The sequence below is a fragment of the Quercus robur genome, chromosome 9 (assembly GCF_932294415.1).
Source record: "Quercus robur chromosome 9, dhQueRobu3.1, whole genome shotgun sequence".
In the NCBI taxonomy this organism is placed as follows: Eukaryota; Viridiplantae; Streptophyta; class Magnoliopsida; order Fagales; family Fagaceae; genus Quercus; species Quercus robur.
This window is the reverse complement of record NC_065542.1, coordinates 8,526,600-8,541,694: the sequence shown is the minus strand read 5'-3', so window position 1 is coordinate 8,541,694 and position 15,095 is coordinate 8,526,600. Positions and strand designations below refer to the sequence as shown.

Sequence of the window (15,095 nt, the reverse complement as noted above, 5' to 3'; positions counted from 1 at the left end):
ACTCCTATTTATAGATATTCATTGCCTAGAAATTAGGAAAGATCCAAGCACTCACTCGAATCTATGGATGAAGCCTAGAACTCGGACTGTTTCTTCAATGAAAGAAGTGAGCCCCCTCCTTAATGAGGGAAAAATTTATCACGCATTTAGCGTATGTATTATCTCTGTCACATGGGTGAATCCCCTAAGGCCTAACGTGTGTTAATATATTGATAATATTAGCAATGGTCCATCCTGTGTGAGAGGAGGAAATATATGTACTAGATGTATATAATACTCCCTCCTTAATGAGACGTAATGTATAATGTATGTCAATGCATTGGTAATATTAACAATTGTGTGGCTTGTATACCTATAACACCATAATTTATGTGAGAGTAGAAAGTACGCAATTATGATGCTCCCGGAACATTTAATAATTTTCCTTATGCATAAAGGAAGTAGTTGTCAATTGTTATAACACCATAGCCACATTGAAACTTGAATATACTGTTAATATAAGATGAAAATTAAGACCCGGTTACGGGTACAAACAGGTCAATAAAAACAAACGTATTCATCCATCACATCATTAATTCAAAACAAACAATAAACGCAAGTTAATAAGAAATCAAAGTGATCCACGCCTTCAGCATTCACCACAAAAATTAAGATTGATGTGAAATAATGAAAATAACATAGTATAACTCCAAAATAGACAAAGGTCCCTGTGAGCACTGAGCACCACGAAAAAATGGTTAGTCTAAGAACAAAACCTTACTCTCTTCACTTGTGAGTTGTGATTTAACTGGAGGTCGATGCACTTAGGAGTTAAGATATAAGTGTGCATTTGGCTTAACTTTTTGCTTTTTTGTTGTTTATCTTTAAAAAAAATAATAATAATCTTTAGCTTTTTGTCAAATATTTAGTATAAAAGTTACTATTTTTTATTTTTTATTTTTTATGAATACTATGTAAATAAACTATCCAAAACTATAAGATCCCAAACAAAAAAGGCCCGAATGATCTACAGCGAAAATAGAATGGAAGATATGATTTAAAAAATTTAAATATATATATTTTATATATAAAGAAAAATTTTTAAAGGTCCTACAGCAATTTCTACTTCCTAGGAGGCAAGGACCATCAGTGAGACGGGAATTATTAGTTTCAGCCAAAAAAAAAAAAAAAAAAAAAACAGATGGGAATCATTAGGACCAAAATCTTAACGATTGTGACACAATAAGCAGCGTATGGATGACCATGAGACAAGCTGTGAGTATTTATTTAGTTCAATTATTACAAGGAAACAACTCCATCAGTCCTATACATGGAAAGAAGGTAGGTCATCACCGCACCACACACCTTGCTAAAATGGGAATTTTATCTGGCCTGTCTTGTGCTCAGTGCTCACCACAAGGCCATGTAAATTTCCTTTATTGCCAAAAAAAAGAAAAAAGAAAAAAAAATAGAGTTACTCTAAACATGAAAATAATTATTACATCCTATTTTCTTAGGAAATAGTTATGGAAGATGATAAGAATTTCATTGGATTATTCTTTGGAATAAGTTTTGGAAGACTTGTCAAATATAAATAAACTAGTTCAGAGTGACACTGGTGTGGTGTTTGTTAAAACTCAATGAAAAGTCTTATATAAAGATAGTTTTTCACATTTTTCGTGTTTGGTAATATCGGATAAAAACTGATAGAAAGAAATCTATCTCATAACTTCCATTATTTATCTTGGTATGAGATAAAGTTATTTTTCGCTAAATGTTTTTGAAAAACAACTATAATTTATGTGAATTTAAATAAGAAAAGTCAATAGATAATTTTCAAACTCATTCTAAGGTCGCTGCAAAATATAGAAAAATGAGATGATTTTCTAAAAAGTATATATTTTTTTTAAATTACTCATATTCCAAAAAGTGTTAATGTCGACATAAATCTCACTTATTTGGTAACGCATGTCGACAATTGATGGGGGGATGAGTTATTGGTTAGGTTAAACCAATCAAAATACTAACAACAACTATTCAATTATTAAAAAAAATAAATTTAAAGCATATCATGTTCCCTTAATTTCCTTTAAATGCGTCTTAGCATGAGTTTATTTTTATTGACTTATTTTTCTTTAGAAAATAACTTGTACAAAATAAAAATAAAAATAAAAATAAGTTTTACATAACCATAAACTAAGAATCTTGTTAACTAATAAGGTATTAAGGACTAATAATCCAAAAATTCATTATGGTTTTGTGTGTTATTCTTCACATGTACATAATTTGACTTTATATTTTTAAAAACATATAGAAACATTAATTTTACTCTATTAAATGTATATTTACTTGTGCCCCTAGACAAGGAAAATTATTTATTAGTATAACATTGTTTTTATTTTTTTTTATTTTTTATGGATGGTATAACATCATGTTAATCTCTTATTTTACATGAATGATGGATCTCACTATAAATTTAATCAATGAGACTTACCATTTATGTGAAAGGAGTGAGAATCATGTTTTTATACTTTCAAAATATTGAATAACTAGTCGGTACTTTGTGCATTGCATAGGAAAGTTTAACAAAAATATATTGGTAATTTTTTTTCTCTTTTTTATTTGTTGTCTAAATATGAAATTTAATAATTGCAGTAGTTATTAATACACATTTATCATGAATGTGTTTGTGCATGGAATCACATATTTTACTATTTAAAGAAAATATGATTTGATAAGATTTTAATAGAGGGTTTAGGTATAAAATAAATTCTAAAATCAATTAATATATATAATAGAATAATAATGTTTTAAAATCATGGGGACCCAAAAACATATGTGACAATTAATTATGAAGTCAATCAAAAATTAAACTTTTTTTGTTTTATATATACTAGCATGTAAATGCATGGATGCATTTAAAATTAAATACAATTTTTATTATAAAAATATAAATAATTAGTCAAATTATTAAAAAAATAAGCATGTAACATGTGAATATGTATAAATACCTTTAAAATTAAACACAATTTTTATCATAAAAATATAAATAATTTAGTAAAATTATTTTTTTTTAAAAAAGTAAACGTGACTAGTCGCATATTAAAATGATTGCCTAAATTTAATACTACTTATGATCATTTTTTTTCTTCTAATTTTTAATAAGATAGAGCATGTGGTGATCTTTGTTGTGTGGTGATTTTTATTGAATTATGTGATTATTTTTTTAATATTTTATTTTATAGTTCATTAATATTAAATTCTTAGTATTTTGCACTCATTAACTCACTTGGCAAAAAGATTAAAAAAAAAAATTAGTGGACGCAAACACAAATTTAAATAGATAATGTAAGGACTCAATTTGTAACGATCCCAAACTCGTATTGGGTTCGAACGTTAAAGATCCAAACAATAAATTTGTAGAGCGTGGATGTCAAAGACCTAGATTATCTTCAAAAGAAAAACGATTAAATTTAACGTTTCTAGATGGATTAACATAAATATCACAATCAATTTATCATTGAAGCAAGCTAAGTTCTTTATTTCATGAGATTTTCTTCTAGGCATCAATTGTTCAGAAGTTCCAATCCCTTCTCTCAATGCATTCTTCCATGTTATATACTGCCCTCTTGGTGTCATCTTTACCACACACGTGTAGGTTGGATTCGGGGGATCCCTTCCTGTCTCATCCAACACTTCCTGGAACCTTCAACCAACAGCTGTAAAGCTGCTTCATCACTGTTCAGGCATCACCTCCACATTAATGCGGTCAGAGAATTGGTTGAGAGGCAATTAATGCGGAGGCAGCAGTTGTTAAAGATATTTGTTTATCTTTTCTTTCTTATTCTTGGTTCCATGTCCCACCTTTAGTGGTGATGTAGCTCTGAAGTGTGTTTGTAACAATATGGCATTCAGGTCGTCCTCGGACACATATTGCCAAGAAGGATTTTGTCCTCAGACGAATACTGGACTTATCTCATGTGATATCCACTCCTCTTTTCATTTGGTTCCCCTTATAACCTCATATAGGCCTCCTTGGATGGTTTAACGTCCTCGGATGGGCCATAGGCCCAGTTAACACGGTTTTAATAATTATTGATTAACCGTCCCTCATAGATAATTATAGTGTGATCTCTACATAAATTTAGACATATGACGCAAAATTGGATTCTAATTTCAAATTCTAATTGAACTTTCTCTAAATTTTGCCTATTAATATTATATATATATATATATTAAATTATTGGTTGATATGGATCTTACTCCTAATTAGCACTACACTATCGATTTATAGAATTTTCAGAATATTTCATGGACAGATAGAGAGTGCAATAGTCTTAGCCAGAAGCTACAACACCGTGTAACATTGCTTCCCTATATGCTTTTAAAAAAACAAAAACAAAAATCAAAATTTTGGAATTTTTGTTGTTTTGAAACAAAATTTTGGAATATTTCATTTTCCTCATATACATTTAAAAAACAAAGACAAAACAAAACCTTGCAATCAATCACCCTTTGTTTTTTTTTTTGGATAATCTCAAATCACTCCTTTACTAACATAAGTTTATCGTGAAGTTCATCAAAAAAAAGTTTATCGTGAAACACACGTACCAACTTTAATGCCATTAATCAACTTACTCAAATAGAAATGTAACGTTTACACGTGACGTAATGCCACACGCAAATCATTCTCAAAAAAAGAAAAGAAAAATTAGTGCCACACACAAATTATAGAATTGCCCTTCTTGTTGCTACCAACTTTTTCTCCAAAGCAGAAAGTCTTGTATAATTGGTTCTGATGTGAAGGGCATTTTGGTATTCGATAGGAACAAGAACCTGTGTTATAAATTCATGGTCCCCCGTAGGACTTGTTGAGCTTTGACAGACTGTTTGACAAGAACGAGCTAGAGAGACTGTTAGAGCCTTTTTCATCTCTTTCGGTAAGAAAAAAACCTTGAAAGATACTTTACTTTGTTTGATTTTGACTAAGAATCTCTATTTTAGATCCTCTGTATCAAATATAAACACATAAATTTTAGAGCTTTACTGCATAAACATTGATGGGTATTTGGTGTTTTTGTGTTTGGTGATTTGGAATCTTATTGGGTCCTATTAGATCCTTCCCAAATGTAAATTTTTGGGGTTTTGGTTTATAAAATTTTTCTGGGTTTTAAAAGTTTTGGTGTTTTTGTGATTGGTGTCAGTGAAAAATGGCTTCAGATCCAAAGGTTCACGTTTTTGAAGAAGTGGAAAAGCACAACAAGACCAAGGATTGTTGGCTTATAATTTCTGGGAAGGTCAGATCTTTCTTCGTTTTTTTTATTTATTTATTCAATTTCTGGATTGATTTATTAGCTATCCGTTTGATTATTGAGAAAACTGTGGAAATTGAAACTAAGTAAGCAGGTGTCTGATTCGGCTCAGTTGTGTAAAGGGAATTGACTTTTTGGTCTGTAGTATGGGATATCTCAAACCTTTTCGTCTTAATTCACTGTTAGCTTGTCTAATATATATTTGATTATATGGGAAATATTGTATGTTATAAAATGACTCTGTATTTCTGTTTCATGATGTGTTTTTTTCCCCTATTGTTAGGATTTTTTTTTAGCTGCTTGATTTATGAGAAAATTTAGGGAAATGTATAATTTGAAATTTGGAATTTAACAAGCTTCTTTGTGCAAGTTTCACCTTGGTCCCATAATAGATCTTAATTTTTTTCTTTTTCACTTTCACTGGATCTTATTATTTCCCTTGCCTGAATTTTGTTGCTTTGGTGCTTTGCATACTCCGGAGAACTCTGAAACTCTTCATACCCAATTCCAGTGACCATGAATTGGCTTTCAATTATTATGTTTTATAAAATCCTTCTAGTTGCAACAGAATTGTCGGACACCGAGTCTTGCTCGGTTATGCCGAATGCCATTGCAGAGAGAATGATTTTCCACTCTTCATGGTCAAACTTTTACAACACCTCACCTCCCGGGGGGTTGGTTTTACACTATAGATACCAAAAACTTACATGTAGTCTGTGGTCAAGCTTGACCTTGATCATCTGTACATTTTCAAGTACTATCAAGCCCACCCTATATTGCTACATGCCCAAGGTTGGGGGCATGTTGGTTGGTGACCACGAAGGGGAAAACCAAACCTATTTATACCATTTGGTCAAAGCTTGACCCTGATCATCTGTACATTTTCAAGTACTATCAAGCCCACCCTATATCTTGTGCTACATGCCCAAGATTGGGGGCATGTTAGTCGGGGACCACGAAGGGGAAAACCAAACCTATTTATTCCATGGTGGTCACTGTTCCAATATGTGTTCCTTCATTCCTATTTCAAGGGCATGTGGCATTGATCATAGAGCAGCCTAAAAAATTCATGTTCATCTAGATGCTTAGGGAGTACATCTACATACATATGCCATCTAATTACAGTGGTATGAGCATGGTCTACACTTTCCATGTTATGGTGTTCATGAAAGTGCCCTGTTCATGATAGATATTATTGGGGCTCTCTCTCTCTCTTCCCGGTAGTGCCTGGTTCTCAATTATTGGGTTCGATCATTTTCTCTACCCCTTCTTACCCTGAAAAAAGCAGTGGCAGCTTTTGTCCTTGAACTAATAACCATCTTTTGACTAACCTAGCCTCCTCCATCCCTTGGGACCAACAAGGGGCAGGACAGGATTATTCACCTGCTGTCCATCAACTACGCCTTCCCCTCTTTTCTTTAATTTGATCAGTGTTTATAATAGTTTTACATGACCAACAAAAATTTTAGTTTTTGCTTCAGTGAAAAGGCATTTACATGCAGCAAAGTAAACATCTATGTGCAATGATTCCACCCACGATGAAATCATTTTGGTTTACAAGTCTCAGCGGCACTCTTGTACCCCAAGTTCCATCATCTAATCCTCAAGCTGTGGCGAAAATGAAGAGCCCACATTCAGTTTAGAAAAATCCTCTTAATAATGACTTCGGCCTACTATAAAAATAATCAGTTCTTTTCTCTTTTTCTCCGTTCATAAATATATGGAATTGTTTTATCTTATTTACTGAAGTTTTGAGTTTCAATCTTAGGTGTATGATGTTACACCATTCATGGAAGATCATCCTGGAGGTGATGAAGTCCTATTATCCGCGACAGGTAAAACTATTGCATTTACTTCAGCATACAAAATGATGCCCATGGGCCTCAATATACAATCATATAAGATCATTTTTGTCTCAAAATATTTCAGGGAAGGATGCAACAAATGATTTTGAAGATGTGGGTCACAGTGATTCTGCCAGAGAAATGATGGAGAAATATTACATTGGAGAGATTGATGCATCCACTGTTCCGCAAAAACGGACTTACATTCCACCCCAACAGGCTGCTTACAATCCTGATAAGACCCCCGAGTTCCTGATTAAGATTTTACAGTTTCTTGTTCCCCTGTTGATCTTGGGTTTAGCCTTTGCCGTCCGACACTTCACCAAGAAGGATTAGCCTACTACCGTTTACAATGTGTCCTTTCCAAGGGCGAGTCATTTGTCCTCATTAGTTGAGAATTTAAAAAGGACAGTTACTTCTCGTGTTTTAATTTAAATTTCTCTTTGGTGTCTGTTATTGTCAGAATTGAGCAATAGTTTGAGGGTCTTTTTGCCAGTGTCAATTAAGCCTTAGACTGTGTATTATTATATTTGGAAGATAAGCAAGGGTAGAGGCTGTTTTCAATTTTAAGTCTAAAATATATTTCACAACAAATTTTACAACCACAGTAATTTGTTACTGGTGAATAATAAAGTTGTGACTGATGGGTCTATGCGAAAAACGACTTGCCTATAACATAACTCCATGGTGGTGAGCTTGGGCACATAATCAGGAACATCAGAGAATTGACTGCTGTGTTTTCCTGGTGTTCTTTTAAACATCTGAAAAGGGAAGGCAACAGAGTTGCCCATGAGCTTGCAAAGGTGGCTGGGTTTTCTGGTGTATCACAGGTTTGGGAAAGGTCTTTTCCAAGTTTTCTTGAGCATCTTCTCGTTAAGGATCTTTGTTTGTAATGCTCAAGCTTCTGCTCTTCTTTGTAATTCATTTTCTGTTGAATGAAATTCTCTTATTTCCCATCAAAAAAAAAAAAAAAACTCCTTGAATTAATATTCAAGGGCACTGAACTGCCACCGACTGTTTTAAAAAAAAAAATTGAAATCAGAAAAATGGCTGACACTGTTGGCAATGGGCAAAAGCAGTCAACATGGTTTAGCTTGGTGGTGTCTATTTCGTGCCAGCCTTACTCAAGGTGCTTATTTTTGGGCTTGATCATAAAACCAGGATTTTTGGTCTTTAGAGAGCTTTAGAATTTAGACTCGGTGAGAATTCATATCCAGTATTTACATATCCTAGTATTTTACATAACTAGTATTTTATCATTTAAAAAGTTACTTTATCTATTATATTAATTCACTTTGAAATATACCCAACATTTTAATTTATATTCTTTTACCATTTCATTTAAATTTTTTTATTCTTTATTTATATTTGGAGTGAGATATTTTTTAATAAAATAATATATTTAGTTTTACATTATATTTACCATTTAAAAAGTTACTTTATCTATTATATCAATTTACTTTGCAATACACCCATTCTAATCTATATTCTTTTACCATTTCATTTAAATTTTTTTGTTCTTTATTTATATTTGGAGTGAGATATTTTTTAATAAAATAATATATTTGGTTTTACATTATATATATATATATATATATATATATATATATATGAGAATTCGCTATCCACAGTTGCTAAAAAAATTTAGAAATACATACCTGGGTAAAACTCATCTTGGGTGTATATATTGGTAAAATAGCAAATTGGGATACTATTTTGAGAATGACCTAACACTAACGTTAGGGCTTGTTCAGCATCTAGACTGAAGGTAAACCCCCCAAAAGAGTGCCATCTGTTAAGGACTACTGTTCTGGCTGCTTATGCTTTTTAATAGGTTCTGGGTCAATATGAGGATGCAACTTTGCCTAGACTCCAAAAGTCAAATCGTTTCTGGCAGCATGCACTACAGTATAAAGAATGAGAATGCATCACAATTTTTTTTGTCCAGCCATTGCCTCTCTCATGGGCTAGTTCTGAGTTCTGACCCACATGAAGATTCTCCCCGAGCTAGTTAACTCTTTAATTAATTCATTTTAAAATGAGTATATTAAATTTATCATATGCTATCAACATTTAAAAAAAAAAAAAAAAATTGACCATTCTAAGATTAAATCCAATATTCAACTAGCCTGGGGATGGGTTTTCAAATGAGGGCACATATAAGTAGGGAGTGTGTGCCCGAGTGTTGGTTCATCATTGGGAACAGCTATGAACGAAAATTGAAAACATTTTACAATCAATGGCTAGCATTTTTCACCTTCTTGATTATCTAAGACATAGAGGCATATTCCATTCTCTATAACTCTTTTTTTTTTTTTTTTTGAGAATCTATTAAAATAACAATATCAATGGGATCTTATTACCAAACTCTCACTAGTCCTCATCCGAAATGGTATTCTGATTGCTAAAACAGGCTCTTGCTAGCCTGTGCAGCTTTTTCTTCCCTTGGAAGATTTCTGGTAGAGAATAAGGGTGCATACAAAGTAATAAATCTAAATAAGGCATTTTTTTTTTCTTTTTTTGGCTGAGTTAAATAAGGCATCTCTTAAATGTTTGCCACCCTCACTTGACTGTGTCTTGAAAGTAAGCGGTAGCAAAATGAACACCATAAATTCCACACTCCATTCAGATAGAACCTCAGGTTATTGTTTTTGCAGTCCTAAAAAGACTTGAAGATGCTGCCAAAGAGCCACGACCCCTAGAAAGAACTGTGGCCTAAAACATTAGCACAAAAATTGCACTGCCATCAGAAAGATGTCTCTATCTTATCATGGAGAGTCACCACCAAGGCATGCGCATCATCAAGGAGCTTCCACATATCAAGTTGCCCAGCCATGCTATTACACTCCCTTATAATCTCGTCCATGCTGCTATACTTCTCAATGATCAGTTTCCTCTTTTGCAATACAGAAGCTGCAATTGCATAAAGTAACAACTCATCTGTGGGTGGGGCTCGCTGCCTTATCCGACCCCATGCAGACTTGCCAATGCCAGCTCTAATGGCTGCCTGGTCTGCCCACATTACCTCCCAGAGGCATATGGTCTGTTCAAATGTTAATTCCCTCCTAAACAGTACCACCACCATCCTATAAACAAAAAAGCAATCCTCAGCCTGGAGCTTCTCCAGGTGTCTGTAAAGGTGAGAGTCCTTGCACTTGATAATCTTTGAAACAAGGTTAAGTTGCCTTCGGATTCCCACCTCATCAAGCCTAAAATTATGCCGAGCCTTCCTCATGAAACCCACAAAACACCAGAATGCCTCATGATCCTCTGTGATTACGGCAATTATTGGGGAAAGAAGATCGCTCATGCCCTGGCAGTAGCCAATTTCAGGGTCATATAGCGCATAAGCTTCGAGAATAGCAACTAGTCGGGCAGCATGGAAGATCCTGCAGGGCTCTAAGTGATCATAATCCTTCAGTCCCACAGCCTCAGCTGAACGCCGTGCCCTAACCTCTGAAACCGCAGCTTGTGATGGGGAGTATGGTATCCATTCTGTATTGGCACGTACAGCATCCAGGCGGATGATCCGCTGCCATGAGGAAAAATCTTCATCTTTGTGGAGTTTTGAAGAGACTTCTGTCCGTGAGGGAGAAGAATCCTCTTTGCAATTCATGTCAGGATCATTCTCTTCTGTAGAGGGGAAAGTCTGACTAACTTCAGGGTTTTCAGATGAGTCTGAGTCTGATGACTCGCCGTCTAGTGTAGAAGCATCAGCATTTGTGATTCGTCCTGCATTTTCGTCCCCTTCCAACATTGCACTAGAGGGATTGTCAGAGTATTCAACATTTGGACTCCTTTCCTCACTAGAAAGGGACTCCCTGGCGCTAACCACATCTTCAGAGCTCGGAGAATCTGTGTAATGTGCAAGACTCCCACTGTACCCATCACAGCTTATTCTACCAATTTCATTCAATTTAAAGTCATCTTTGCTACGTTTTAGGAGTCTCCGACATTGTCTGCGAAGTTTCTCATACTCCTTTCTGCATCCAAAGATTGGAAAATAACCACTGTTAAGGTTAGGAGTCTAAAGAGAATGGAATTAAGAATCTCATCATGCAGTGTAAAACCCACACTCAACTTATCCTGAAGTGATGCAATTAATAAATTGGAAATTTGGAACTTTTAAATGAAGTTGGTGTACGTACCTTTTCTGGGTTCTTATATTATCCCTTTCCTCTTTTGAACTGTTCAAATCATAACTGTTGAAATAAAGAAATTCAGTCAACATATAGAGGTATGAATCAACCTTTAGATACAAAGGCAACATAAATACAGTTTGGTGAATCAGCATAGCACATCTAAACAAATGCACCACAGAGAGAAGCAAGATATTCAAATGATAAGTGATACCGCCGATAGTGGAAGGAACAGTGTTCAAACTAATGAATTCTATAAGCCAAAAGTTTCCAAAATTCATACTGTTGTTTTGAGAGGAATGAATGAAACTTCTAACTGAAAAAAACTGATTCATTTTAAAAGAAGGCTTTGAAATTTTAAAATAACCACACTACCAACGGCAGAAAAGCTTCCAACCATAAACCATAGGTTGACTATCCATAACCCAAGAACTGGACTTTACTCAGGGTCCGTTTGGATACAACTTATTTTGCTAAAAACTGAAAACACTTAGCAAAATAATTTTTAAATGTGTGAAAAATTACTGTTCACTCTTTTTTTAACTGTTTATATGCCTTGGTGCACTATTCATGGGAGGAGCTGGTCTTTAAAAAAAAAAACGCAAACACTGAGAGCAAAATGCGGATCCAAACCCAACCTCAATTGAATATACAGCCATTATGAATAATAAACACAAATTAACAAGTCTATAGCCTCGAAAAGTAACTTTTGCTGACCCAATTGATCTAGATAAGGAACCAGTAAACCACAAGATTTGAAAATCAAGGAACACTAAAATGAACAAGAGTTGGTTTTAAGTGACCAAACTAGATTTACCAAGACAACTGCACCAAATCATGTACCAGTAACAAGGAACAAAAGGGTAGCTCAGGAAAATAAGGAGGAAAAAGTCGTGATTCCACAAGATGAGAGCAGATAGATTCTTAAAGATTCCACAGCAACATGCACATGGAAGGTCATAAAATTATGGCAATTGCTAAATCATCCAGAGTGAAGGAGGAAACAGCCATCCAGATTCTCCCCAAGGTATAGGCCAAGGACCAGAGACCAAACTTCAACTTATGGAGATATAAACGTATAGAACTTCAATACTCAAAATTGATAACAAGTGCTATCCCACAGATACAGGAATGTAATAATGATAGAAATACTTTTTACTCCACACAGGCCACACACACACACACACACACACACACACAAGGCTGAGAATGCTTACACTCCAAGAAGGAAAGGCCAAACTTCTGCCCTAATACTTGGATCGACACCCTGCATCAGAAATTAGGAAGCCAATATTAGTAACAGAGGATAATATAAATTTATGTTGTTGACTAGAGATATCAGAGAAATGAGAAGGATGGTAACTCACTCCACTGCGAACTTTCTTCAAAAACTTAACTCCACCATCACGGAGCTTCCCATCTGGTGTAAACAAACTTGTCCATTGCTGACGTGAAAGGGCATGTTTTCTTTTCCTGCGTGACCATGGTGACTTAAGACGACCCCTGAAAATGAAAGAAAGGAAAAAGATTAATAGTCGTACCCGAAGAGAAGCCAGCAGATGAAAATAAAAGTAAAAAAAATGATCACATATAAATTAAAATGAGTTCTCAAAGCATAGTATGTTTGTTTTAATTTTCCATTCAAAACCAATTTGTAATGAGAGGTCACGATGAGATCACTCCATCCAGAACTAGGGGTCAAAATCTGCCACCAGAAATATCCTAACCCTGAAGTGCCAGCATCCAACTTGCACACAAACATGTTATAGTAAAATATAATACAAATGTTCAACTAAAAATTCAACCATTTTTTGTACAAAATTAAAAGCTCATTGGTGTTCCAATCATACATCATTTTTTTTATTTACTGCTTTCAGTCTTCAGAGATGGAAAGAAAGCAAATTTGAAATAAACACATACAATTGGTCACCACCCAATGCCTTTCAGTTCGTCTTTAAACTCTAAAAAGCCTCAGATCCCAAATACGTGGTGTTGGCTACATCAACCAATTTCCCCCAAATTGTCATTTAGCTTATTCAAGATAAACATTAAAACTTAGAAACGTAAATTACCCAAAATGCTATTAGAGGGTGCGGTGGAAAAAAAAAACCCCGGTGAAGGACATGAATTACTCCAGATGAACATATAAAGCATCGACCTTTTCATTTTAAAAAAAATGAGATACATGGTAGAACAATACAGGAAAACTCATGTTACATACAGATCATGAAAAATTGATTATCACATTCATTACCAACTTTTAAGTTCCCGGCTTGGAACTACCAAAACCTTAAATACCTTATAAGCCACCAAAAATTTCTGCGAAATGTCTTTAATTGGTAACACAAACCATGTGTAAGTTATTTTCTTCACGGATACAGAAAAATCACAACATTTAATGTATATAAACAAAAGAAGCAAAGTAAATTAACCCATTTTTACAATGATCCACTTTCATCTACTTTCCAAACCAAGTAGAAGCATAAATAAACCAAGACTCCAACTCCAACAAATCTGTAATTAGTAGCAGCTACAGTGGTTAAGCTTAAACAAGTAGATTGAGCATTGAAGCTTGTTTAAGCTTAAACAAGGAGACTAAACCACGAGCAAATTTAAGCGAAAAGCAAGTAGATTGAGCTAAAGATTGGTACAGAAAACACGATTTTTGAGCAGGAAAAGATTGAGATCTGAAACGAAATCAGTGAACTTTACAGAAATCAAAGCTCAATCAGAGAAAATCACAGAAGAATCTAGAGAGAGAGAGAGAGAAAGACTCACCGATCAGAAGAAGAACAAGAAGCTGGTGAGGAAGAAGCAACAACGAATAGAACCGAACGCAAATGAATCCACGACGACGACGACGAAGAAGGAGAGGAATTCGACGACGACGATGACGACGACGAAGTGTGACTTCGTCTTAGAGCTTTCATCTATTTCTACTCTCTCTCTCTCTCACACACTCACACACACACACACACACACACACACTCACACACTTTTTTTCTCAGAACTATTTTCTAGGGTTTCAAACAGCTACAGTACAGTATCTTTCTCAGTCAAACACAACAACGAAAAAAAGTAGGAAGTAAAGCATTTAATTTTTAATTTACCTACGAGCAGTGAAAACTACGGCGGCGACCAAGGCGACTCCGGCGAGAGCCGTGAAAACTACCGCCGCGTTCGTCGGAGCCACCATAGCCATTATCCGGACCCAGCCGCCGCCGTCACAGCCGCCGCCGCCGGGACTGTTGCTCTTGTAGTTGAAGAACATGAATGAATGAATGAAGAAAATAATCAAAATTACCAAAATGCCCTTAACTTCTTCTTCTTCTTCTCAGAGAGAGAGAGCTATGGATGTTGAGAATTTTAACAGAAAAAAGTTTTGAAAATGAGACTGAGAGAAAGTGAAACTCGTTTTTGGGTTTTGGTTTATATATATGAATGAATTTTTTTTCAGGTCTTTCTTTTTGTCTTTTCTCTCTCTAGATTAAGACTAAGTCTTTGAGTTTAGGTCTTTTTTATAAAAAAAAACGGTGTCGTTTCTCTTTTGGATGAGTTTGGTTGCTTTTTGTTGGGCAGGTAGTGGTGTTGGTGGTGGTGTTACTGTTAAGTCCAATCATGTGAGGAAGGAACTGTGTTTAATTATTATGATGCTCTTTGATTTTTTTTTTTGGTTAGGATAGATACATGAATCTCAAAAATGTTAATGCTAATCTTATCTATAACTAACACGTGGGTTTTGGTTTAACTTGACTGGTAAAGTTTTTTTTTGTTTTCCAATGAGAGATTTGGAGTTTTGAAATTTTGAATCCAATTAGGTG

The 15,095-nt window shown here is 34.6% G+C and overlaps 2 protein-coding genes across 3 annotated transcripts; one reads left to right on the top strand and one right to left on the bottom strand.

Annotated features, from left to right (window-relative positions):
* The first annotated feature begins 4,762 nt into the window (after positions 1 to 4,762).
* On the top strand, positions 4,763 to 7,699 carry LOC126699532 (cytochrome b5). Its single transcript, XM_050397417.1, has 4 exons — positions 4,763 to 4,919; positions 5,184 to 5,276; positions 7,060 to 7,126; positions 7,221 to 7,699. The coding sequence occupies exons 2-4, from the start codon at positions 5,190 to 5,192 to the stop codon at positions 7,469 to 7,471; spliced, it is 405 nt and encodes a 134-aa protein (XP_050253374.1). The 5' UTR covers positions 4,763 to 4,919; positions 5,184 to 5,189; the 3' UTR covers positions 7,472 to 7,699.
* Positions 7,700 to 9,466: 1,767 nt separating this feature from the next.
* LOC126700582 (rab GTPase-activating protein 22-like) lies at positions 9,467 to 14,753 on the bottom strand. 2 transcript variants are annotated; one of them, XM_050398771.1, is made up of 5 exons: positions 14,385 to 14,753; positions 12,642 to 12,777; positions 12,492 to 12,541; positions 11,284 to 11,337; positions 9,467 to 11,118 (listed from the first exon to the last, which is right to left on the bottom strand). In XM_050398771.1, exons 1-5 carry the CDS (start codon positions 14,543 to 14,545, stop codon positions 9,882 to 9,884), a joined length of 1,638 nt encoding a protein of 545 aa, XP_050254728.1. In that variant the 5' UTR covers positions 14,546 to 14,753; the 3' UTR covers positions 9,467 to 9,881. The 2 variants fall into 2 exon arrangements, with proteins under 2 accessions (XP_050254728.1, XP_050254729.1); XM_050398772.1 differs by having other exon boundaries at positions 14,053 to 14,749.
* Between the last annotated feature and the right edge of the window lie 342 nt (positions 14,754 to 15,095).